Source organism: Odocoileus virginianus, unplaced genomic scaffold (assembly GCF_023699985.2).
Source record: "Odocoileus virginianus isolate 20LAN1187 ecotype Illinois unplaced genomic scaffold, Ovbor_1.2 Unplaced_Scaffold_14, whole genome shotgun sequence".
NCBI classification, from domain to species: Eukaryota; Metazoa; Chordata; class Mammalia; order Artiodactyla; family Cervidae; genus Odocoileus; species Odocoileus virginianus.
In genome coordinates, this window is record NW_027224276.1 from 206,739 (window position 1) to 230,377 (window position 23,639).

General features: G+C 50.5%; 1 protein-coding gene across 5 annotated transcripts in view; it reads right to left on the minus strand.

The window, feature by feature from the left end:
* IQSEC2 (IQ motif and Sec7 domain ArfGEF 2) overlaps window positions 1-23,639 on the minus strand; it is a 76,948-nt gene that overhangs the window by 10,500 nt on the left and 42,809 nt on the right. For all 5 annotated transcript variants that reach the window (XM_020877648.2, XM_070462806.1, XM_020877653.2 and 2 more), the window contains 6 exons: window positions 8,714-8,975; window positions 7,488-7,889; window positions 4,254-5,149; window positions 2,742-2,903; window positions 1,963-2,085; window positions 834-1,000 (listed from right to left, as the gene is read on the minus strand). In XM_020877648.2, the coding sequence (XP_020733307.1) occupies window positions 834-1,000; window positions 1,963-2,085; window positions 2,742-2,903; window positions 4,254-5,149; window positions 7,488-7,889; window positions 8,714-8,975 (2,012 nt within the window). The remainder of the gene's footprint in view (window positions 1-833; window positions 1,001-1,962; window positions 2,086-2,741; window positions 2,904-4,253; window positions 5,150-7,487; window positions 7,890-8,713; window positions 8,976-23,639) is intronic.

Sequence of the window (23,639 nt, forward strand, 5' to 3'; positions counted from 1 at the left end):
TGCCATTTCTAGTAGGCTGCTCTTTGGTGAGAGGCAGGGCTTGACATCAATACAATAAACCAAGAAAAAAAGTCAAGGGGACACCTTTCATCTGGCACGTCAAGGCCCCTGGAAACAGGTTCTAACTGACCTTCCTAACTAGATTGTCCGCCTCCTCTCGATTGTTCTCCAAGCAACTTTGTTTTCCTACCTCTGTGCCTTTGTTATTCTTACTGCTAGGTAAGCCTCCTCTATCACTGTTTGGTCATATTATCTCTCTTCCCTGAGCTCTGAATATACTTCTGTCCTGTCTGACATCACAGTCCGTTTCCTGTCTTGTGATGGGTATCTGGTACTACAAGTCAGTCTCTCGCACACAAACTGGGAGCCCTCTTGGGGCAGGGACTGTGGCAGATGCCCCTCCATGGTCCTTAGCACCTATCATAGGGACTGGCACACATGAGGCACTCAGTGTCAACTGCCTGGCTGGCTGATTGATGAATGAATAAATGAATGTATGAGTGGAGGAAAGGGCACCTAAAATAAATAAGTCTTTATGGGCAAACAAGAGAGGGAAACAGGGAGCAATGAGTGAATTAGTGTAAGTTCCATAAAAGTCACGGATTTTACCTCCCGTTCAGTCAATATTCAGTGTGGGGATGAATGGACAGACAAACGACGATTTGAGTGATTTAACAAGTAAATGCTGTGGGAACATCTAGCCTTGGCAGAAAGTGAGGTTAAATTTTCAGGAAGTAGGTGTGATCTCCCTCTTCCTTCCCACCCCTGCCACCTGGCCCACTTTCCCTTCCCAGGTGAAAGACAGGAAAAGCTGATGGGAAGCTCTGGGGTACCTCTCAGGTTCTTGATGAAGTCATCTAGTTTCATCTTGCGTTCAGCCTTGACGCTGGGACTGTACATGTCAGTATTGAGGAGGATGATGGCAAAAGCAAGGATGAAAATGGTGTCTGGATTCCGGAACTGGCGCACGAGGGCTGGGTTACACACACAGTACCGCTGGCTGCAGGGCAGGAGGGGTCAGGGCCAGGGTCAGGCACCAGTAATCTCTGCCTACCCACCATCCTCCCATCTGGCACCACCAATTCTCTCCTCCAAGACATACTCCCAAACCCTTTGGGTCTCTCCTCTTTCTTCAGACTTTCCTCAAGATTAGCATGTAAAAATCTCAACAGCTACCTTTCATGGAGCTTTGCCAGGGGATTTATGTATGTCATCTTCTGTAATCCCATCATAGTTTTGCAGCCCCATTTTACAGATGAAGTGACTGAAGCCCAAAGTGGCCTTCAGTGTCTAGGATAATAGAGCTGATAAATGGTGAAAATCTAGATCTTTCTGACTACAAAGCAAATCCTCCCATGTCAGAAAACAAGTTCCCAGTAACTCTTCTATTTCTCTTCTAAATACCCCAAAGTGGTACAGTCAGGGCTTATAACCAGGTCTGATGCCTGATCCCTGCAGCATTTATGGAGGAAGATAACAGTTAAGAGCATGGGTCATGGAATCAGACACATGAGTAGAAATTCTGGTTCCACTGCTTATTCACCATATGACTCTGGACAAGTTACTCAGCCTCTCTAAACTTCTGATTTCTCATCTGCAAAATGAGAATAATAAGAGAAGCACCTACCTCACCAGGTTGTTGGGGATATTCACTGAAATAATCATGTAAAGTGTCCAGCTCAGTAACCCAATCAACACCTGATGAGTATGGTATCAGCTCAGGGAACATGAGTTGTTGTTGCTGATGCTGTTGTCACTTATTAGATGCCCATGTCCCAGATGCTAAGCTGGATACTTTTGGTACATTACCTCTAATTGTCACAACTGCCTTGCAATATAGGATTTATAATTTCCAATTTCTAGTTCAGAAAGTATGAGGCTCAGAGAGATGACTCATAGACCCATCCTACACTGCCCCCCAAAGCAGAAAAAGGCAGCTTTAGTACTGGGAAGTGGGCACACCTGAAGGCTTCGATGAGTCGTTCTACTTTCTGGGCCTCACCCTGAACCCGGATGTGGGATTGGAACTTCCGGAGCGCATCATCCAAATCCATGGAGGAGAAGTCCATTTCATCCACCACACAGCTGAGGAGCAGAGAAGGGGATGTGGCACTCTCAATTCCTCTGCAAAGAACCTCTGACCCACCCTGACCTGCTCCAATGTACCAAATCCCCCACTGATAGACTTCCAAAATCTGAACCTGTGGCCCAAGCAAATACTTATGAGGATGAAAATGGATGTTGCTCAGTCATGTCTGACTCTTTGCAACCCCATGGAGTGTACATCCATGGAATTCTCCAGGCCAGAATACTGGAGTGGGTAGCTGTCCCCTTCTCCAGGGGATCTTCCCAACCCAGGGATCGAACCCAGGTCTCCCGCATCACAGGCAGATTCTTTACCAGCTGAGCCACCAGGGAAGCCCAAATGAGGATAGAATGTTTGAAATGGAACCCATCCCAGAAAATTTAGGCAAGACACATGGTTGCTAAGGGTCTGTTCCATCAACCCACTGATATCAGGGATGGGAAAACTCAGGCTCAAAGCAGGTCATAGGACAAGCATGCCTTGCCTGGGGCCACCCAGAGACTTTAGGACTAACTCCAAGAGAGATCAGATCTCTTTAGGGTGGAGAGGTATGGGAGCAGGAGGTCTATTCATCCTGTTTTGCAAAGTTTATCTCCCTCCTGCCCTCCTTTTCCAAGAACCCCTGGCCTAGTCGGTCCCAGCCTGGGGTCCTCACTCCAACACATCTCTGTTGAACTGCTTCTGCCGGTTCCCTAGGAATTCCCCTATCATCTGCCGGCTCAGGCCTTTCCGTTCCAGGATGAAGTGAGCCACTCCCACCGGCGTGTCTGACAGGAAGCCCCGCTCAATCAGATACTGGATACCCTTCTCTGGCTTCCTGCAGAAAGAGGGGAGAGAGATGAGATGACAATCCTCCTGGAACTCTGCCCCCTGCCTTATATCTTGAACTAATTTTGGGCCCAACCATGGCCTCAGAGAGCCAAGAAGGTCCACTCCCTTCATGTGGTCCACTCCCTTCATGGTACACATAAGAAAACTGAGGCCCAAGGGAAAGAAGCCACTTTCCCATTTCACAGAGATTCAAAAATTCCAAGGTATCTTCAACTCAACTTCCTCCTTCACTGGAACCACATTACAATTGAAAGAGAATTAAGATCTGATGAGAGCCTGTTCTGTGCCAGGAGCTTTGATATTCTCCACAGGCACTAAGGAGTCCTGGGAGAAGGGCTGAGTTCCAGGCTAAGTCCTTCTCTCCGCATCACAGGCCCTCGGAGCAGGAAAGTAGTAAAAAGATTACTTTTTCCACATCCCACTCAGGCAGGCACCACCAAGCCTCTGTGAGTGTTTCTATAGATCAGTTGCTCCCTACTTTCCATATCTGGGTCTGAGCTATCCCATATTCAGAACCCCAGAGCCTTAGGGCCTCATGAGGCTAGAATTTGGGAGACTTTGGTGCCACAGATGGAGTCTCAGATCCATTACTTACCATGCATGAATTGCGACAATTCCCTTTAGTTCTCCAAGCCTCAGTTCCTTCTCTATAAAATAGGGACACGACTACCCACCTTGCTGAGTTATCATGAGAACTAAATACAGATGGCCATGTCTAGTAGGCTACAAAGATGTAAGGCATTTGTTTTCTAATCAAGTGTCACACTCGTATTTCACTGCTAAGCACCTGGCACAAGACTAGGTACCTAGAAAGAACTCAGTCCTGGTCGCTGACTAGTCCAGCACAGCACCCTGCCCCCAACATCTCAAACATCCATATACTGCTAGTTTATTGATAGAAACACTGAAGCTCAAGGAAGGGATACACCTTGCTCAGGGCTGCCCAATGAGTCTGGCCCAAGTCTCCTGTTTCTGAGAGCAGGGTTCTTCATATACAACATCGGCCATCCCAAAGGGATAGCCTAACCAAAAAGGGAAGGTGGGAGACCCAAGGTTCAGAATCCATCCTATATAGACAGAACTAGGGCCAGAGAGGAAAGCATCTCACCCAAGACGACACAGTCAGAAGCAGAACCAGGACCACAACTGCCTTTCATGGGTGTGGGGGCAGCTTTCCATTCTTGTCACCCTGTTGCCAATTCTTTTCCCTGAACAGCTAGAGAGAAACGCCATCCACAAAGTGGAAGGATGGCAGCAGCAGGATCACTGCCTCCAGGAGTCTAAGTACCTGCAGCAGGGTCAGTAGGGGCAACAAGGTGGGAATGGGAACACGTACTTATTGAACAGGTTGAGGCCAATTCGGTAGTGCCGCCTCTGCACCACATCATTGTTGAAGGCTGGTGAGTCCCAGCTGTGCCTAGTCTCCCGCTGGTAGGTCTGCTTGCACAGGCCGGTGGCTGGAGGCTCCCTCAGGCTGTCCCGCGAAGAGGAGCCAGAGCTGCAGTTGATGGTCTCGTTGGAATTGCTGGAGCTCTCAAGGCTCTCGTTATCGCCACCATCAGAGTTCTCGCCTGCTGCCTCGCACTTCCCCAACCTCCGACCCCCAGCCACACCACTGGGCCCAGTGCCACTGTTGGGGGCTGGTGGTAGGGGCCCTGGCGGGGCTGGGGCTGGGCCCTCCGGGGCCGGGTAGTGGCGGTGTGGGATTGGGGCCCTGCCTGGTGGCCCTTTGTGCTTCAGGGTCCCATGGGGGCTGCAGCCATCAGCCTCATACACAAGCTGACGGTGGACAGAGCCGCGATCTGAGCGGTCACTCAGGTCCACGGAGCTGTCACTGGGAGGTTCAATGGTAAGCAGGGGCAGGTGGGCAGCCCGCAGCCGGAAATCCCGACATTCCAAGCACCCAGGACCCCTGCGAGTGCCTTCCTCACGGCTACCATCTTCCCGGGACCCTGCTGGCACTGGTGGAGGAACTGGAGGGAGAGGGGCTGGTGCCCAGAACTCAGGCCTGCCCTGGGCAGGGGGCTCTGTGCTAGGCAGTCGTTCAGGGGATGGTGGGGGAACTGGGTCATCCAAGTAGAGGGGAAGGTCACTGAAGGATGTGGCCGAGCTGTCCTCTTGCTGTTCCTTTGACTCTCGCTTCTCCAGCTGGGCTGACCCTGGTTCCTCAGACATGGGCCCCGATGGGTGGCAGTTCAAGGCCTCGTCAATGGATTCAGCCAGAGACTTTACCTGAGGTGGAGGGGAAAGGAGAAAAAGGAGGGAAAGATGAAGAGCAGTGGGATGGTGAAAGGGTGGGAACAAGGAAGGGAGGGAAAGAAAAAGTGGGGGACTCTTCCTGGTGAGGCAGCCATAAAAGGGCTTCCCTTCCCCCACCTCCCCAGATTTTCTGCAGGACATAACTCCCAGGGAGCCATTGTGAGCTCACAGGAGCTAGAACTTATGCCCACAAGTTCCCTTCTCAGATATCCCAATACCTTCTTCATGTCCATATAGACCCAAGTCAAATGCCGCCTCCTCACTGCTCCCAAGCCACATTCCTGCCTCTGCCTTTCCTTAGGGTAAACCCAAATCCCAGCTGCCTCTGAGCTCCCGGAGCCCTCTGTCTGGTTCTCTCTTAGGAAATCCATGATATTTAGCCTTGAGAATCTGGACCGAAGCTGGCCTCACTCTGGTATCTAGCCTCCCAACTGGTCCCTAATGATCCCCGCCTCCTGCTATTCACACCCTCATGTACCATAGTGTCCCAGGTTGGTCTGTGGGACCGGCAGCATCTGGAAAATGTGATGGGATGTCACTTCTGAGATTAGGTTAAGAAAGACTGCAGCTTCTATCCTGAGTACTCTCATTTGCTTGTGCTCCCTCTCTCAGATCCCTCGCTCTGCTCACACTGTGAGCAGTCTTGTAGAGAGGCCCACGTGGTAAGGCCCTGAATCCTCCTGCCAACAGCCAAATGAGTGAGCTTGGAAGCAGACCCATCAACCCCAGTCAGGCCTTTAGAGACTACAGTCCCACCCTATAACTTGATCAGAGCCTCATGACAGACCCTATGTGAGAGCCACCAGCCAAGTCACCCAAAGATTCCTGGCCCTCAGAAACTATATGGGATAATAACTATTGTTTAAGCTCAGTCTTTACATTCAGTTTTAAGCTACTAAATTTTGGGGTCATTTGTTATGCAGCAATAGATACCTCCCGATTAGACTTGAATAGCACTGAGAGGTAGGCCCAGGCCTGGTTCCTCAATCTCCCTACCAGACTATGAGGCCAGTAGTTGAGGGATGAGTCCAGGCTGGGTTTCTCTCTTTTTAGCTCAGCTTGACACACTGATTGACATTAATTAAATGTGTCATATGGATGCATAAAGGAGTGATTTAGATCTTCCCTTTAATACTTCTTTCCTGTCTTCTACCTGCCTCCTCTCCCAACTCCATCACTAACTCCAGGGAAGCATGACCAAGCTTAGGGCAGGGCCAGATCACAGAGGTTAGAGCAGAATGATTTCTTCTCTTATACACTTTCATTAATTCATTCAACAATTTTTATCAAATATCTTTTTGGTTTTAGGAAGGAAACTAACATGTACTTAGCAAATGCCATATACTAGGTGCTTTCAGATATATTACCGAGTTGAACTCAACCTTCCAAACAGCTCTAAAAAGATGGTTTTATCTTCACGTTATTGATCATGTTTCAGTGGAGTTAAACAGTTTGCCCATGGTCATCTAGCTGGGAAATGGCAGAACTGGGATTTGCACCTGATCAGCTGTGCTGACACACTCCAAGCCTAGAATGATCTCCCACCACTATCACTGCTGCTTACATTCCCACACTTCCCTGCTTTTGCTGATGCAATGCTTATGCAAGCAACACCCTTCTGACTGTCTCTAACTTGCTAACTCTTCGCTGCCTGCTAAGGCCCAGCTCCAGTGCTGTTTTTTCAAAGAAGCCTGCTCTCGTCCTCCCAGAAGAAAATTTTCTTTCCCTCCTCTGGGTTCCCACAACACTATATGGGATCTCTTCTCATGGCTGTGAGCACACTCTTTCAGGAAACAGTCCTGTGCACATGTGCCTGTTATTTCCTGCTTGCTTGGGGAGATCCTTGAGAAAAAGAATCCTGGCCAGTTCATCTGTCTCCCTCACAGCACCCAGCACAGAGCCTGGTCCTCAATCGTGTGGTATAAGGGAAAGCTTTGGGACCAGACAGAGCTGAGTCCCAATCCAATTTGGAAAAGTCAAGTCACCTCTCAGGGTTGTAGAGTCTCAATTTCCTCCTCTGTAAAACCAGGATAGCACCCCTAGTCTCGAAGGCTGATATAGAGTAGGAGCTATTAGTTAGGCCTTCTATAGTGGCTCATGTTCTAGAGTGAGAACTTGCTTGTTTGAACAATATAATTTTTCTCTTGCCAATCCTTTCTCATCACCCTCACAGTCCCTACTCAGATGGTAGCTATTTGTTGTTATCAAAACAACAACTTGTTGGGCAACTTCTTTGAAGTACAGGTAAAAGGTTGTAGTAGTAGCCAGAGCTTGGAGAGGGATAGGAAAGGTCCTTTTCAGGGATGCTGACCTGTTTGGAGAAGGAGTCCTCAAGCTCCGTGATGTCATTAGAAAACTCTCCAGATGTGGTGACGGAGCTTCCCCCACCATCGATGCCCCCTCCGCAGGAGCCGCCATATGGGAGCCCCCGTTCAAGCCGGTGGCTCCGGGCCCCAGCCATGGCACCCTCGTCCAGCGAGGCAGGCTTGCCCTCGAAGTACGCGGGGTTCTGTGCCTTCTCATATTCCTCAAAGGAGAACTGCATTCGCATGTTGGAAAGGATGATGCGGCGGGACATGCGACTCTCTGAAGCTGAGCTGCGGAGCCGCTCAAAGTTCTTGTTCATGCGGTACTGGCGGAAGGCCGTCTGGATGGTCCTGGCGGCTCTGCGGCTCAGGAAGGAGCCCCCATACTTCCTCTCCAGCATTTCCACCTGGCAGGGGAGGGTGGAGGGGAACAAAGTCAGAAATTCACGACAGCCTCCTCATCTCCCTGGGCCTCAGCCACACCACCAACCGAGTCATAGCTAACTGCTTACAGCTGCCTGGATGCACCAGGCTGGGGTCTGTGTGGTGTTCTCACTTTAATATCGGATAGCACATGTCACACGGGACTGAATTGTGGTTTTTTTTTTTATTTACAAAAACTAGATGTTCACTATTAAAAAGGAAAAGAAACAGAGAAGCTAAAACAAGAAAGAAAGGAAGACGTAAATTGAAGGCAAGAAAGAGAAAGAGAGAGAAAGAGAGAGGAAGGAAGGGAAAAAGGGAAGGAGGAAGGAAAGAAAGTTGCTTCACCTAAACTCCCAACACCTAAGCATAATCACAATTACATGTTGGGATATGTCCTTCCAATTTTTTTACTTCTGTACATAGTATTTTGTGCCCCCCTTTTGGGTAAACAATATCTTGTGTCATACATGTGACATACTGGAAAACAGTGTTCTGAATTTGTCAACTTACATGTGTGCTTCTCCCCTTATACTGAGATTATTTAGGACTTGGTCTTTTATCTACACATCTCCAGCCCAGCATGGAGCTCACTAAATGTTTGCTGAGTGAATACAAGACTCAGTGCATGGATAGTGAATGGGTCAGTGAGGTTCCAGTCAGGTGAAGGGTTCTTCTTCCATTCCAGTCTCACCATCCCTCCCTGGACATGACCTTCGAGCACCACATTCCAATTTCTCCCTTGGTCCTCTCACCCCCCCATCCCCACCGGCACCCCCATCCCCAACCAGAGCCATCTCTTGGGTACCTTCTTGTCCTGCAGGTCCGTGGAGAGTTCATAGCTGTCCGACAGGGCCTTTGAGCGCTTTATCTCCTCCTCCTCCTGCTTCCTCAGGGCAACACTGGCTGGCTGGAGGCGTGCCCGCTGAGCCCAGGGAAGGCCCACCCCAGCAGGGGGGCCCCCCATGTGGCTGCTGGTGGGGGGAAGCTGGCTCAGCCGGTAGGGGGGTTGGCTCCCAGGACTATCAACCGCTGTGCTCAGGTCACTGCCTGGGGCATCACCCTCCACACTGTGGGGATGAGATAAGATGAGCCAGGATGTGGGAACAGGAGACAGGCCTACTGGGCCAGACTGAGAGTAGGTGGACCAGATCCTTTCCCACAGCACCATCCTCCCCAGCCTCCTCACAGAAACAGAGACCCCAATACTTAAAGGCCAGAGGAGAGCCCTACCCCCAATGTTGTCTTCTTATTCCCCTCACAGTCCTACCCCTTCCCCTTCAGCCCCGTCCCCTCCCCTGCAGCCCTGTCCCCTCATAGCTCCATCCTCAAATGCCCTCTCCCCCCTCACAGATCCCCACCCCTCATAGTTCCATCCTTTCAGACTCCTTTCCCTCCAGCCAGGTCTTCTCACTGTCTTGTCCCAAGTCCTACTCTACCCTTACAGCCTGGTCCCTTCATGGCCAGGTCCCCTCACAGCCTTATCCTCAGACCCGTTTCCTTCCACTCCTACCCCTCAAGTTCCTTTTTCTAATCATCTTAGCCCCTAACAGCTCTGTCCCCAAGTCCCCCCTCCCCTGAGGGACCAGTTCCCTTATATCCCTACCCCCAAGACCTCTTCCCCTCCCAGCCCGATCCCCAGCACCATCCCAAATCAGCTCTGTCCCTAGACCTGAGCCTACTCCTACACCCCTGCTCACCCAGCCCTGCCCCCGACAGCCCCACCTCTGCCCCCAGAGGCCTGGGCTCCAGGCCTGGCCAGTTCTCAGTGTCCCCTGGCTGCCAGGCTCAGTGACAGTGGGAGGCGCCTCCCACCAGCATTCTCACAGGTAAAGAGCTGCCCTGCGGGGCAACTTCCTTTTTCTCCTCATGGCCTCCTCTGCTCAGCTCGGGGGAGGGGAACAAGGGCGAAGAGTGGTAGGAGCAGGGCACTGGGTCTTGCCCGCCCTGGTTACCCAGAGCTGTTGTTCTGCCAGACCTGCTCCCATGGTGCCATGGCAACCAGGCTGCCAGGGAACTCAGGTGGCGACAGAGCCCAGCGCCCTGAGCCCAGGCAGGCACGGTGAGGAGCCACGGAGATGGGAACAATGGAGGGGGTTTGGGAGGGGGGACAGGCAGGGAGAGGTATGGAGGGGGTTGTGGGGGGAATGGGTGTGACTGAGGCCCAGAGAGTGGTCTGGTTTGGGTAGGCACTGGAGCTTTTGGCCAGTGAAAGGGTTAAGGGGCCATTCCCTGGCCCCTACCTGACAGAGGGCAGGGCACAGGACCAGCATGGGGGGCAAGCTGGGGTGGGTGTAGGGAGGCTCCCAACCATTTCAGGAGTTTGAGCTACAATGGGCTTGCCAGTCTGATAGAAGAGTACTTTGGGCTGGGGGCTTAGGGGCTGGGGGCAGTGGGGTACAACATTGGTGCTGGCTCAGGACTAATGAGGGCTCCTGCCCACTGCTCATCCCCGACCCTCCCAAATGTTAATCTGCAACACTGTAAGGAGTAAGGTGGAAACAGACTGAGCGACTGCCCTGAACCCCAAACACTCTCTCCTCCTGGGCCTCTGGGGTCTGTGAAGTCCCCCTTCAGGGGTCAGACCCAGCCCAGTGCTCCCCAGGCATCTAAGATGCACCTCTCTCCCCCTCAGGACTGCAGGATCCCACCCACCAGCCTCTCAAACCTCTCCCCTCCTAGCACATGCCTCTCAGTTTTGATCAACTGGCTCCTTTGTTACAAACCATCCATGGTTCCCACTTGCATTCCTCCGATTAAAAAAAGAGAGAGAGAGAGATAGCCCACGTCCTTGTTGTGGCATTTGAGGCTTCTCCAAGACACGGTAGCTAATGTTTTGTTGTTGTTCAGTCACTCAGTCGTGTCCAGCTCTTTGCAATCCCATGGACTGCAGCATGCCAGGCTTCCCTGTCCTTCACTATCTCCCAGACTTTGCTCAAACTCATGTCCATTGAGTCGGTGATGCCATCCAACCATCTTATCCTCTGTTGTTTAGTAAGACACTATTCTTGTGCTTAGTCACTCAGTCATGTCTGACTCTTTGCAACCCTATGGACTGTAGCCTGCCAGGCTCCTCTCTCCATGGGATTCTCCAGGCAAGAATACTCTGGAGTGAGTTGCCATTTCCTCCTCCAGGAGATCTTCCCCAACCCAGGGATCGAACCTAGGTCTCCCACATTGCAGGTAAATTCTTTACCATCTGAGCCACCAAGGCTACTATTCTTACTGCTTCACATTTAATAACTTGCTTACTCTTCAAAACAACCCTATGAGGTAGGTATTATTAATCATCTTCATTTTACACATAAAGAAATTGAGGCCCAGAAAGGTTAATAACATATCTATGGTCACACAGTTATTAATGATAGAGCCAGGATTCAAATCCAGGCAGTCTGACTCCAGAGTTCACACTCTTAAACATTAAGCCACACTGCAGTTGGCTACCAGCCCCCTACCCCATCTACTCTTCCCTCCAACCTTGCCTAAATCCTGTTTCTCCCCAATACTCCCATTGTCCTTTCCACCTTCCCAACTGCTCATACAGTACTTTCCACCTGGAATGCTGTCCCTATCATCTTCTGCCATCTGCAATCTGAGAACCCCCACACATAGCCTAGTTCCATCAAGAGTCAGGTCATATGCCACCACTAAGAAGCCCTTCTGAAGCCCGCCTCCAGCCAGAAATGATGGCTGATCCTGTTCAGGGCTCCCACACACAGCACATGTCTGTCCTTTTTATGTAGCAGGTTAGCTTTGGCAAAGCGTGACAGCTATTTGTGTTCCTGACTCCCAGAATCCCAGCACAGGAAGAGAGTTTGGTAATCTCCCTGCTAGGACAGAGCACAAGGCCTGGAACAGAGTAGGTGCTCAGTAAAAGCTTCTGGAGGGAGGAAGTCAGTGAATGAGCTCTGGTGGCTGGGCTAATAAATCCTCTCACCTGAACTCTGACCTCAACTCCAGTCTCCTCTTCCCAATCCACTCTCCATTCTGTGGCTAGAGAGAGCTTTCCAAAGTAGAAATCTGACCATGCTGCTCCCCCACTAAAACCCTTCCATGGCTTCTCATAACTCATTCAACAAATGACAATTGAGCCCTTTCTACATGCCAGGAACAGTGCTAGGTGCTGGAAATATAATCATGAGCAAGACGTGTGAGTTTTGTTCCCTCAGGGAGGTGACATTCTAGTGGGAGAAGAAGACTATAAATATATACTATCATTTCAGGCAGGGAGAAGTGCTAGGAAGGAAAATACAGCAGGGTGATAAAAGGTGCTGTTTTAGATGTGGTAGTCAGAGAAGGGCTTTTTGAATAAATGGCATAAAATCAGAGAAGTAAGGGAGCGAGCTGTGTGGTTATCTGAGGCAAGAGCAGTCCAGACAGAGGGTAGAGCCAGTGCAAAGGCCCTGAGGTAGAACTGTGCCTGGCATGTTTGAGGAACAGCCAGGAGGCCAGTGTAGCTAGGGCAGAGTCAACAAGGGGAGATGAGATCAGAGAGGTAATGGGAGCCAAATTGTGAAGGGCAGTGAACCCACGATAAAGACATTGATGTTTGCTATAATTGCGATAAGCAGAGAAGGACCATGATCTAACTTATGTTTTACAGGAATCATCATCCATAGGATAACCTCTAGCTTCCTCACCTCACCATAACCTCACCTTCCTCCTTCCTCACCATAACCATGGATGGTTCTCCTGACCAGACCTCTGCCTCATATACCCTCTGCCCCTTTACCCCAACCTGGCGACCTCCTGCTCACTCTTCAACATTTAGCTAAGGTGTGACCTTCAATGTCTTCCTGAGCCCTTCACACAGGATGGTTTACAGGCCCCTCTTCTGTGCTGCCATAGGGCCCTATAGTCAACTCTATCCCTAGAGCAAGGGCATTAATTGGCTCATTGTGTGGGTGTGTGCTTAGTCGTATCCAACTCTTTGCAACCCCATGGGCTGTAGCCCACCAGGCTCCTCTGTCCATGGGATTTCCCAAGCAAGAATACTGGAGTGGGTTGCCATGTCCTCCTCCAGGGGATCTTCCTGACCCAGGGATCAAACCTGCATCTCTTATGTCTCCTGCATTGGCAGGTGGGTTCTTTACTAGTGCCACCACCTGGGAAGCCCCTTGAAGGCTTACAATTTACTGAGGCAGGCACCAGTAGCCCCATTTTATAGAGGAGAACACTGAGGCAAGAGGTCACGTAAACTTGCTCGAGGTCACACAGGATGCAAATCCAGAGCCCAGGCTGCCTTTTCATGACATCTTGTTGCCTCTCCCTACTTCGGGCCCCGCGCTGCCCCTGGCTTTTAACTCAGTGGCAGTTCTCCCCTAGAGAGCTCTCTCTTCTGCTTTGGTTGCAAAGGTAATAGTGACAGGGAGGTCAGGCTGTCAACACAGCCTCCTAAAAAGAACAGAGATTGAAGGCATCATACACATTGCTGAAGGAGTGGGACCTGGGGACATGGGATCCCTTAACTCAGAACCCCCAGAACACCAAGGAACATGCTAATAATGTGGAAAAATCTCTCTTACATAGACTCATATTCTCTCTCTGTGTCTCTCACTCACACACACACATGCACATGCACACGCATGCACGCGCACACACACACAGAACATGTTGTGCAGTAACAAGCTGGGTGGACCTAGGTTCATGTCCTGATGGCCATCCACCCGCTGTGTGAGCCTGGGTGTGTCTCTTTATCTCTGTGCACCTCAGTTTTTCATCTTCATGGAGTTCAAAATGCTATTCCCTTTTTGGATTCCTGGACTTCAGAAAGGCCCTGAGAGACCTACCTCTCCCCAAACTCCTCCCAGCCAGGAGCAGGAGCAAAGAAAACACACACACACACACACACACACACACACACACATATACCTGTGCATTACACAAACAACCACAGTATAAAGCTGAAAGTTCTCAGGATTGGGGAATGAAGGAAGTGCTGGGGGAGCTCAGGAGAAATTTTTCTTGCTGGGGAGGGGGCCAGGGGCTAAGCAGAATAAAAATAAACTCTCACTTAGAGTGCACCTTCCCTGTGTCAGGCATTTTCTGTACGTATTTTAACTGCATGGCAAATGGGAAAGAAGAATTAGGATTTCGATTTTGCAGGTGAGGAGAAGGCTCCAAGGGGAAAAGTTAAGCCAAAGGTCTCAGGACTAGCAAGTGGCAGAACAGGAATCCAAAGCCCAGAGCCTGTGCTAGTTCCCCTGCTGCCTTGAAGACTACCTGGAGTGGGTGGAGTGGGGGAGCTATGGAATAGGGCCTTGCCTAGGAGGAGCTGGTAGAGATGAGGCATGAAGGACCCTGGGAGCCAAGGCACTATGATGGGGAGAAGTGGGACAGGATGGGCTTGTAGGGATTCGGGGTAGCATGCCCATGGCAGGGGCACTGACCCACTCCGGCTGCTGCCCCTAATGGGAGGTCTCTCTCCCTCCTTCCCTTTATTGGCACTGCCCAGAGCCAGGCAGCCAGCAGGGGATGGAATCAGGATGCAGTTGCCATGGAAATGAATGGGGGCTGTTGCTATGGATACCATAAGATGAGGGTAAGAGGAAGCTAGGGATGCTGAGGACTATCCCCATGACAACTTGGGCTGAAGCGGGGGACTGGAAGTTAGAGACAAGAAAACAAGACAAGGAGGTCAGCACACCTAGATGAGGAAAGAAGCGTTGGGCTCTGGAGGAAGACTGGGCAAGGAGACCAGACCCAGCAGGGCCTGGGGGCAGAGGGGCGGAGGGACTGCTGTCACCTCCCTCTCTCCTGACAGCTTTTCAGCAAGCTGTTTCTGCTGCCCAATCCCAGCGCCATAGAGACTCCAAACCTGAGGCCAGCCCGGCTTGGTACAGTAACTCGCAGGGAAGGGGGAAGCCATCGCAAGGGCTCGTTGAGTACCCAGCGGGCAATGTAGGCTTGGGAGCACAGAGATCAGGTTTGAATCTCAGCTCTGCTTCCTTTGCAGCCCTAAAAATAATAGCTGCCATTTACTAAGGACCTACTTTTAGCTAGGCCCAGCAACTCTGCAAGGTCTGGGTTATTTCCCTTGAAGGGGATAATACAGATGAAGAAACTGAGATGCAGAGAGATGAAGTCATTTGCCCAAAGTCTCAATGTTCAGCGGTGCAGGATCCAAGAATCGAATCATCGCTCATGCCTGTACCCACCAACCCAGCACCGAGCAGCCCCTCTGGAGCCATTCTCCAGCTCCCTGTGCCTTCACACAGTGGCACACAGAGGGCCAGACGCTGAGTAAATATTTGTGGAGTGTTTGAGTGAGAAAGTGACCCAGGAGAAAGCAGAAAAGACTGAGGTTAAATGGAAGAAGTGCCTGCCTTTGAGAGCAATGACTCACTGGTTTGCCTGGCCAAGGGTAGAAGATGCTCAGAACCGGCATGGACTTTTTGAACCATCTAATTCCAGAGATCCAAATTAAGGCTCACAAAGTCAAAGTGACTTGCTTGCTCAGGGTCACACAGGATGAGAACCCCAATTCCCTATCTTCAAGGCCAGTGTCCCACTTGCAGCTTTTTAGCTGAATCCGTCTAGTCCCCACCCCACACCCAGCCCCTTGAAGCTCCTAGATGTTGGCGACAGCAGGCCTCTTGCACTTTCCAGGCTATGGCAAGCTGATCCGTAGTGCCACGCCTGTGCCCAATCTTTTAGCTTCTGTCCATGGTGTCCTCCCTCTCTCCTCCACCTGCAACCTTCACTGATCTGGCTGAGCTCATCTCATTTTGTGGCGCCCCGAGCAGGCCAGACCTCCTAGGAAGTTGGTTCTGACTCACTCCCACTCCCCATCAGATACCATCCCTTTATGTTTTGTGCACACTCATGTCACAGGCCGTCCTTGTCACTGGCTAACTTGAGATTCTCTGTTGAAGTGTTCATTGCCTACACTGCTCCTGTTTCCCATGGGCGGTGGCCTGGTCTGATTTACCACTGTGGACCCTCCCTATGCCCAGGCCAGCAGCTACCTTGGTCCCCTAAGACCAGAGCTGGCAGTCATGTGTGTATGAACATCTAGCTTGACAACTGCCACCCTAAAAGCCACAGCTCCACATGCTCAAAAGCCACTGACACATATTCTTATGATTATCTTCACCCGGCACACACAGAGAGACTGCCAGGCACAGAAATTTGCCATCTCACACAATCGACCTCACACACCCAGAATCCCTCACACCCAGCCTCATACAATCACATTTCCTCAGATACACAACAGTGTACAACCTCTCATTCTTCTCAACCTGCTGGCCTCATGCATACATGTGCACAGGCACACACGTTTCTCTCACAACTGATAGAAACCTTCCCCATTCCCATACCATAGGCCCTCACCGACTTCAGTTGCCTACACCCCCATATCTCCCATGATACCCATCTGATCTTCAGTTGAGCCCCTGTGCCCCCCAACTTTCATCTCCAATCAAATGAAGGGTAAAATGGTCTCTTCCTCCACAGCCAAAGGTCACCTAGACTCACACACCCAGCTTGAACAGAGCAATCTACATACCATTCCCCAATATAACCCTGGAGCTCTCCACGAGGTTTTGGTCCATGCTGTACCTGACTCTCTAATGCCTCCTCACCTCTCAAACCATCTATTCAAACCCTTCCCATTCTTGCCCCTCTTCCTCCAGCAATCCTTGGACACCACCACCCCCAAATGATCCTGACATCTCCCTCTTCTTTGGGCCAGGAACATATTTTGCTCATTACTGAAGCCATATCTGCTCAATCACTTCCGCCCTTCAGGAAAGTACCCTGCTTACTTTCCCAAAGGAATTTGCATCTCTCCTGAGAGATGGAGAACTTATGGAGAACACAGTCACTGTCTTACTTTCGGTCTCTCATGGTATTTAGCTTGAAGCCTTGCACACAGTAGGTATTTGAGCAATGTCTTCTGGAAGAGTAAATAAAGGAGACAGGAAGGGACAGAGGGAGGGGAGAAATAAATGAGAATTTGAATGAGTGATTGAGGAGCTGAGTTGAGTGCCTAAGTCAGTTAAGCAATGAGTGAAGAGTGAGGTGAGCCTTTGGAAAACTACTGGAGCACGTGAAGGGTATGTTGAAGGGAGGAGGGAAAGAGAGGAGAGGAGAGACTCTCACCTGGGCCTTAATCAAAACAGGAGCCACCAATCACTGTGCAGTTGCCAACTGTGCATTAGACCCTATGCTGAGCTCCTTGTGTTTCTTCTTGCTAATCTTCATGACAACCCACAGAGGTAGATCTATTCTCACTATACTCAGGAAGGAAATGAAGCTCAAGGAGAAGAAAATATTTGCCCAAGGTTATACAGAGAGTAAGTGGCAGAACCATAAGGTAAACTCAGATTTGTCTAATGCAAAAAAAAAAAAAAAAAGCAAGGCTCAGAAAGGGAAAGCAGGGGCAACGAGCCCACTTGGGAGCCTCCTGGCTTTGCTCCTAACACAGACTCATCACGCAAGGTGCAGGTCCTACAGCTCACAGACGGCACCTTCCGCCTTCCTGCCAACAGCCTCTGGGGATTCTTAGAACCAGCCTCTGGCAGGTGCAGGAAATATTTAGGGTCATCGCATCTGGAGGCAGTGGCTTTCCCTCAGACTCCGAGATCCCTAAAGCTGTAGAATCAGAACCTTGAAAGTACAAAATCAAGGACTTGTAACATCACAGAATGTTAAAAGCATACCATCAGAATTTTTTAAATGGTAGAATCATGAAATCTTAAAACCACCGTATTGTAGAATCCCCAAATCACAGCATAATAGAAATAGAAACCACAGAATTGGATGGAATGTGTCACTGAATTATCCTCTCTTAAATTCATGTAATCATAGTTTCTTAAAATTGTACCATCTCAGATTCATAGAATGTCAGAGCTGGAGGAGCCCTTGGAGATCCTCTGGTCCAACTCCCCCTCCTCCTTTTACACATGGGGAAACTGGGTAGCAGAGAGGCCAAGTCATGTGTCCCAAGTTGACCAGCTCATGCCACCTCAGGCTGAAGAAGGCTCTAGGCTTGCCCATGGCAAGAGCGCCACACCATTCATTCATTTATTGAGTGCCTTCTGGGTGTTGACAATACCAGGAATCAAACCCTACTCTCTTTCGAGCCCCTGTTCCCAGCCCTGGATAGGAAACAGGGTAAGGCCCTAGTGGAGATGGGGAGAGGGAAGTGGGGCAGGGTGGAATATACATCAGACAGAGAGAAGAGATCAGCTTTTATTGATGGAAATTCTTTTGTACACAGCGACACGCACTCTGAAAGGCCTTTTCCTCCTGATCATATTTACAGAGCGCTATGGGAGCGGCAGGGGGCACAAGATGAGACCATCAAGCAGAAGAGATGGCAGCAATGGCCACAGCGAGGGAACGAGCAGGCTGGGTCCCAACCCCTTCTGGTCCTCTAAGCCCTAGGCACCCTGCATCTCTGTTTGTGCTCACAGAGGACAGAGGTAGGTCCTTGGGATGTCATTTGGAGACCTCTCCAGGAGTGGCAGGCTCCAGGGTGCCTGGGAAGTGGGGTGCGGGTACGGGAGGGTCCAGGTTTCAAGCTCCAAGCTCTGCTACTCCCACATTTTAGTCAGACCAAGGGCTCCAGCCTTTATAATTCGGGGGCTGGAGTCCAGGGGAGACAGCAGCAGGGGTGGGAATTCCAAGAAGGGAGTGGGCAAAGATGGGGCAGGATGCTCGCCCATCTGGTTCCTGAAGCAGGGACGGGGTCCCATGGGGGATCGCAGGGGTGGGGGCTGGTTAAGGCTTTTGCTTCTGCATAGAAAATGACCCTTGTCCTCTCAGTTACCGAGAGGAGGGACTACTGCACTCGGAGGCCGGACAGCAGAACTGATGAGCGTCTTCCTCTTCCTCTTCCTCAGTCTCCTCCTCCTCCTCCTCTTCCCTGGGGCCAGGAAGGGCAGGGTAGAGGCCACAGGCGGCGGGTGACAGAGAGAGGCAGAGGCATTAGTTTGCAGAGCAGGGGAGATACAAGAAGGACTGGAACCAGGGAGGTGGGGCTAGGATGGGGGTTGGAAATGGGAAGGCCAGTGTGACCAACAGGGCCACACCCATCTCAGTCTCTGAGGAGCCTGTTGCTAGTCCCCCTCTGGGACTGGCCCTCCCCACACTCAGGCTGGGCTCCAACTTAAGGTTACACCCAGAGTAAGTAAACTCCCTTTCTGATCAGACTGGTGCCCAACCTTCATTTTAATATAAATAGTAGCAACCAGCTCTGTGCTGGCACTTTGCATGCATCATCTCATTTAACCCCTGCAACAACTCTGCAACATTTTAAAGATGAAGGAATTGAAGTTCAGAGAGATTAGATAACTGCCCAAAGTCACACAGCTGGATTAGTGGTAGAGTCAGGATTTAAACTTGGAATTTTTTGGAGCTCCAAGTCTCAGACTCTGCCCAGCAGGTCCTTTGGGTGGACTTGGTACTATCTCCAGAAATCCATCCTGCCCTTGAAGGACAAAGATTTGTATCTCCTGAAGGCTTCAGGGTTTGGAATGTGGGAGATGCTTAGAAATGGAGTGTGTGAAGTCCACAGCTTTGGAAGCAAACAGACCTGGGTTCTGAGACCAGCTCTACAAGTGCTTCTAGGCTGTGGCCCCAGGCATGTTAATGCCCCTCTTGGAGCCTTGGTTTCCTCATCTGTAAAAATGGGACTTATGGTGCCAACCTTACAGGATTGTTGCAAGGACTGGAATACATGTCAAGTGCCTGGCAAACAAGAGCAATAGGAACACGGTGATGGTGATGAACTGTTCAGGAACTAAACCTAATTAACAAGGTAGCCCTTTGCACTCACACAGAAGCACCACAGTGGTGGGAGGAATCATTGCAGGAACAAGCACACGTTTCTCGGGTCTTGCAGAACAGTACCAGGGATCAGTCACTGGAGTTGGACTACAGTTTCATGGGGTGGATGGACAGGCAGGGGAGCTGGGGCAGGACCAGGTGTCTTGGGAGTGAAAAGGCTGACAGATCTCCTAAGAATAGTGAATGAAACAGTCTTACCCCATTTCCAGACCCCTTGGCTTGGAGGATGAAGGAAATATGGAATCCAGGGTACTGGAGGATCGGGAAGACATGGGAAGGAAAGAGGATAGGCAAAGGGAAGGCACTGCTGTCCATGTGACAGACAAGGGTGCATGGGTGCCCGCATGCGCTTACACACACACACACACACACACACACACACACACCTTCCTCATACTCAGAGCTCCCTCTGACACATTATTCCACAGACTCACTGAGTCAGCAAAACCACATGAGCCAGGGCTCCAGTCCTGGGCAAACAGCTCCTCCTTTCAGAGTCTCCCATTCCTCATCTATAAAAGGAGACAGAAACTCCACACTTCTCAAGGCTATCACAAGTAACAAATGATCTTCCAGTCCCCCAGCTCACTCCCCTCCTACCCGAGCCAGCCCCTGCTACCCTTCACCTGACACTGCAGTCATCTCCTGATTTTCTCTCTCTACTCTCCTGGACCACTTTAGGCTTCCTATATCCCACCTTTGAGTGTGAATCTCCTGCTCAGACATCCACCTCAACTCCCCTTTGGTTCCTGCATAAAGTTCAGATTCCTCAACCTGACATTCAAAGCTCCCCACCCTATGGCCTCATCTGGCCTTTCCTGTCAGGTAGAAGAAGCATAGGCTTTAGAATTAGACAGACCTGGGTTTAAGTATCAGCCCCACCATCTACTATCTATGTAACCTTGAGTCCATTTCTTCACCTCTCTAGGACTTACTTATCTGCAAAATGAGGAAACACCTATTCTGTAGGTTATGGTGGGAGTAAGTGAATTCAAGTATGTAAAGCACCTGCCACAGGGTAGGTGCCTCACACATGGTGATTATTATTGTGACTGTCAGCATCAGTGGCATCAATGTTATCCTGCTCACTCCAGCCCAGCCTGCATGAAACTAGCTTGTCCATTATTCTGTCAGCATGAACCAGCCTTTTCATGCCTCTATGCTTTTGCTGACTCTGTTTCTTCCTCCTGCACAGAGCTTTGCCCATTGAAATCCTACCTGAACTTCACAACCCAGCTCAATTGCTGCTTCTTGCAGGAAGTCCTCCCTGACTTCCAACCAGAAATATTCTTTGCTTCTTCCTAGCTCCAGCATCCATGCTCTCCATGTTGTTGCTTTGAACTTTTCCAAGGCATTTCTTTCACCAATCCCCTCAATGCCCTTGTATTCCCCCCACCACCATTATCTCTCCTTTCCTTCCCTGTGGGAAAGAGAGGACACCTATACTATTTAAGGCCAGTCTCTCCACCCAGGCTCTGGAGCCCACCCCTGCTACCTCCTCCATAACAATCATCCCCTCTCCCTCCAGTATTTCAACCTCTCCCTCTCTGTTGCCTCCTTCCTACCAACATTTATAGAAGCTCAAGTCTCTCCCATCTGGGAATAAAAACCCTCTATCTGCCCCCACATCTCCCTCAAGCAATCACTGTCCCTCTCTCCCCTTCACAGCTAAGCTTCTTGAGAAATTCGTCTACACTGGCCATCTCCACTTCAGTACCTCCCACGGGTTCTTCAACCCACTGCAATCTGCCTCATGTGCCCACCAAGCCACAGAAACTCTTCTTAGTAAGGTCGCCCAGGACCTCCCACTGGTTAAAGCCAATAGACTTTCTCCCACCCTCATCTTACTTCTCCCAGCTATAACATTTGCCACTCTTAACAAGCCCCTCCTGTGCGCAGACGGCTCTTCCCTTCCTCTGCTTCCATGAGCCCACTCCCTGCTGGTTTTCCTCCTACTTCTCAGGACCACCCCCAGCTCCTCTTCCTCTCCCCATTCCTTATATGTTGGTACCTCTTCTCCAGTTCTGCTCTGGTCCTCTTCTCTTTCACTCCACACTCACTGTCCAGGGATCTCATTCCATTCCATAATTTCAGGTATGGCTGAGGACCCCCACATCTGTCTCTCTCTAGCATGGACCTCTCTCCTGGGTCCCAGACCCACCAAGCCTAATGCTTGCTGGAAGCTCCACCAAGGTGGTCCTTAGGGCCTTCAGAGCTCACAGGGACCTCTCACTCAGCATCTTACCACTGCAAACCTATCCTCCTGCATTTCCCACCTTCGTGAAGGGGCGCCACCATCCAGTGGCCCAAGCCTAGATTCTTCCTTTAGCAAGTGAAGTGAAAGTCACTCAGTCGTGTCCAACTCTTTGTGACCCCATGGACTATACAGTCCATGGAATTCTCCAGGCCAGAATACTGGAGTGGGTAGCCTTTCCCTTCTCCAGGGGATCTTCCCAACCCAGGGATTGAACCCAGGTCTCCCACATTGCAGGCAGATTCTTTACCAACTGAGCCACAAGGGAAGCCCAAGAATACTGGAGTGGGTAGCCTATCCCTTCTCCAGGGAATCTTCCCAACCCAGGAATCAAACCAGGGTCTGCTGCATTGCAGGCAGATTCTTTACCTGCTGAGCTACCAGGGAAGCCCTTCAGCAAGTCAGCCACCAAGTCCTGCTGATTCTACCCCCCTAAATAGCTCTAAAAGACTACACATGATCTGGCTCTTGCTAACTCATCATCGACTCCTCTTGCCCCTCACTCACTCTTTCTCCAATCATAATGGTCTCCCTGCCATCCCTCAAACATAACAAGCCCACTCCTGCCTCAGGGCTTTTGCACTCACTGAAACATCATTCCCCAGATAGGTGTGGCACCAGACACAAGCTATTAATATATATTTAGTTGCTTATTTATTATCCATCTCATCCACTGTAAGATCCATCAGGGCAGGCATCTGTTTTGTTTACTGCTATATCTCTAATGCCCAACACACTGTCTAGCACTCAATAAATATTTTTAAAATAAATGAATCCACTGCCAGGCCTGAGCACGGGCAGCTCACCGTGAACTCCAGTCTTGGTCATCTCCACCCCCACTATCTGTTCAGCCTCTGACTCCAGTTCTCTCTTCCTCCCCATCATCTCTCAAATCCACTTCCTCTGCTCCCTCCCCACAGCCACTGCCTTAGCGGGTTGTGCTTGTGCTGTACTTAGTCACTCAGTGGTATCCGACCTTTTGCGACCCCGTGGACTGTAGCCCGCCAGGCTCCTCTGTCCATAGGGATTCTCCAGGCAAGAATATTGGAGGGGGTCGCCATTTCCTCCTCCAGGGGATCTTTCCAACCCGGGGATCGAACCCAGGTCTCCCGCATTGCAGGCAGATTCTTTACCCTCTGAGCCACCAGGGAAGCCCAAGAATACTGGAGTGTCCAGGGGAACTTCCCAACCCAGGAATTGAACCAGGGTCTCCTGCATTGCAGGCAGTTTCTTCACCAGCTGAGCTACCTGGGAAGCCCTACCTTAGCTTACCTCTCTTGGATTACTGGAACAGTCTCCTCCCTGGTTTCCCTTCCTTCTAAAATGCTAACTTGATCATGTTACCTTCCCTCTTCAAGAGCTGCTCGTAGCTCTCCAGCTGCCTACCATGACAAAGGAGCCTGGACTCCACAAACGGCTGTCTGAGGTATATCTAATCTCTGCCTCAGTGTACAGCCTTACTATTTCTCACCTCTAGGCCTTGGCATTCACTCTCAGAGCATCTTCTCCTATCTCTATCACTCAAAATCTTTACAGACATTGGATGATTGGCTCAAACACTACTTTCTTCAGGAAAATAAATACGTGACTCACAAACCAGAAGTAATTCCTCTCCAATATGCATAGAGAAATAAGTGTCTCCAGTGGCACTCAGGATCTCCAAGAACCAGGATGGTAGTTGGCAATT